Source organism: Aptenodytes forsteri, unplaced genomic scaffold (genome assembly GCF_000699145.1).
Source record: "Aptenodytes forsteri isolate BGI_AS27 unplaced genomic scaffold, ASM69914v1 C13722813, whole genome shotgun sequence".
Taxonomy (NCBI): domain Eukaryota; kingdom Metazoa; phylum Chordata; class Aves; order Sphenisciformes; family Spheniscidae; genus Aptenodytes; species Aptenodytes forsteri.
Genome location: NW_008804295.1, coordinates 1 through 2,392, shown reverse-complemented (window position 1 = coordinate 2,392; position 2,392 = coordinate 1). Strand labels below are relative to the sequence as shown.

The 2,392-nt window shown below is 52.9% G+C and overlaps 1 protein-coding gene across 1 annotated transcript; it reads right to left on the bottom strand.

Annotated features, from left to right (window-relative positions):
- Positions 1–395: 395 nt before the first annotated feature.
- On the bottom strand, positions 396–1,589 carry LOC103907180 (estradiol 17-beta-dehydrogenase 11-like; the record flags this gene model as incomplete). The annotated part of the gene is made up of 2 exons (XM_009289290.2): positions 396–847; positions 1,482–1,589. Coding segments are annotated over 2 exons (291 nt in total), but the record flags the coding sequence as incomplete, so codon positions are not given.
- Positions 1,590–2,392: the final 803 nt, after the last annotated feature.

Genomic DNA, 2,392 nt, shown 5'->3' with positions numbered 1-2,392 from the left:
GCTGGGAGAAAGTCCGCAGAGAGATGAGAGAGGTACAAAACACGAGGAGAGGCGGGGTTGATGATGGGAGACGGGCTCAGAAGTAGCTCAAGGAGACAGGAGGGAAGGTGGCGACACAGCGAGGTACAAACCGCGAGGGGAAGAGCACCCAGGGAGATCGGCTGGGCTGGTGGGTGCAGTCAGGGAGGGGCCAGGCCTCGCTGTGCCCTGCAGCTGGGCTGTGCTGGGAGCTGTGGGGCTGGCCCTCCCCTCCCCTGCTCTGCCCGACCCGCACCTGCCAGGCCCTGCCTGGCCATTCGGGCCACGTGCCGGCTGCCCTTTGTGCGGTTCAGCCGATAAAAACATTGCTTTGTATGTTTCAGCTGTGTATCTTCTACTTGCAGGGTCTCGGCGCTATGCTGCAGGTGCCGAAACTACCCGATGCAAAGAGAACCCTAATACACCTCTGACAGAGACCAACCCATGCTGCAGATGAGGCTGCCACCGGCTAGCTCACGCAGAGGAAAGAGAGAATGAAAAAACTGGGCCAGGCTCAGATCAGCAAGAGGATAATCAGGTTTCCCAGCAGTCAGTCTAGCTGGGTGCCCCTGTGCTATACATGTCCGAAAGACGCTTCTGTAATTCACTGGTTGCTGAAAATAATTGTTAGTCTAACTATGCCTCCTCAGCAACGCTCCCCAAAAAACGTAGGTATGAAGATGGTAGTGGCCCTTACCCAGATGTGAGCAAGAATGTTGACTTCAAACATTCTTTCAATCTGGTGGTCCTGAGTCGAGAGCAGGTCGGCAGCTGTAATCACGCCAGCGTTATTCACCAGGATGGAGACATCCCCAATGTCCTTTTTCACCTTTTGGACAGAAAAAAGCCCAGAAAGGTGCGTGTCATTAGTTATCAAAAAAATGCAAGGCTGTGGAAGATGAGCGACAATTTAATTCTTAACGTTGTTCCTTTTAGGGAGAGGAAGATGGCGCCACATTTCCAGATGTGGTAGGAACTGTGCAGTAGTACCATGAAAGCTGGTTTAGCTCTGATGCTTCTCCCTTAATTACTGCCAGTATTTACAGTCTTCCACACGTTGCCCACAGACACAGTATGCTCTGCGTACTCACAGTTGGGACTATGGACGTACAGACTGTTTTGAGCCAGCTGGACCATATCCTTTACAATAAAATGTTTCAAATGTCCCCAGTGTTGTCTGTGTGCTGTTCAGGAAACTAAAAAGCAGAAGTTCCTTCAGGAGCTGGAAGCCTAAAGAGCAAACTTGGCAACAAGGCGCGATACGCCAGAGCCTCACAAAAGAGGATGAGACTGGCTGCGATCTCGGAAGTGCTACTTCACTCTCCGTACAGAAAGCAGCCAGAAGCGGGGAGAGTCCAAGGGCTGGCATGACTTGTGTACAGTACCTCTTCTCTTGTTTGCCTGACCTTTCTGAAAACCGAGCACGTTTGGGTAAGCCTTTGGACGTGCCCCTGCTCCCCTACCTTCTCTGCAGCGCTGTAGATTTCCTCCCTTTTGCTGCAGTCCACCACGAAGGCTTGAACAGTGGCTCCCAGCCTTTCGCATTCTGCTGCCGTGTCCTCGACGCCATGCTGTAAGAGGCAGAAAAGACAGACATGCATGCGCAGCTGTACCCTGCCCGCGTGTCGCTGCTCGGGCATGGCGGCAGACCAGTTAGAGGCTGAAGATTTGTCCTGATTGCATAAACGCTGCCAAGCCCTGGAACGGTTCATGGCTACCCAGGGAAATTCAAGCTGTAGCCGGGGTCCGTGGGAGGACTAGTATTCCGACCTTAAATTTCAGACCTGCGTAGAGTGACCGCCACAAAGGGAATGTGGCAACAAGAGTGAGTTTGCCTTGGTAAAGCACACGTAGCTAGGCTGCAGAAAGGGGGCACTCGGTGACTTTCACAGCACGGCAGGCAGACACCGTGACTGTAAGCAGAGCTCTTGAAACACAGGCCCAGCTGACGCCCCCGAGATACGAAAAGTGGCCCTATGCGTTTCTGTATTCACAGACTGGATGTGAGAAGAAAAGTGTGCTCCAAAGTGCACAATGTAGAGAGACGCTTCTTGTGAGAACAGCGTTTGACACACACAGAAGCTCCCCTGTGTCATTATTTATCAACCCACTAAGTGAGGGCAGAAGTGACTTTGCTGTAGCCTTGTCCCCAGGTGCCAGAAAGCCATGCCAATGGGAACCCGTGCAGTGAAAAGCCCCAGTTCACAAATGGCCTGGGACAGCTCAGCACTTGACAGAAGCTGTGCAGGTCCCTGGGGTGGGTGACCGGGCAGCTCCACGCAGCCCCAGCTGCTGCTTAAGGCTGATGGCCCCCAGGAATGAGGCCTTTGTCAAGGCAGTTGGATTGGGGAATCATAGAATCATAGAATAGTTT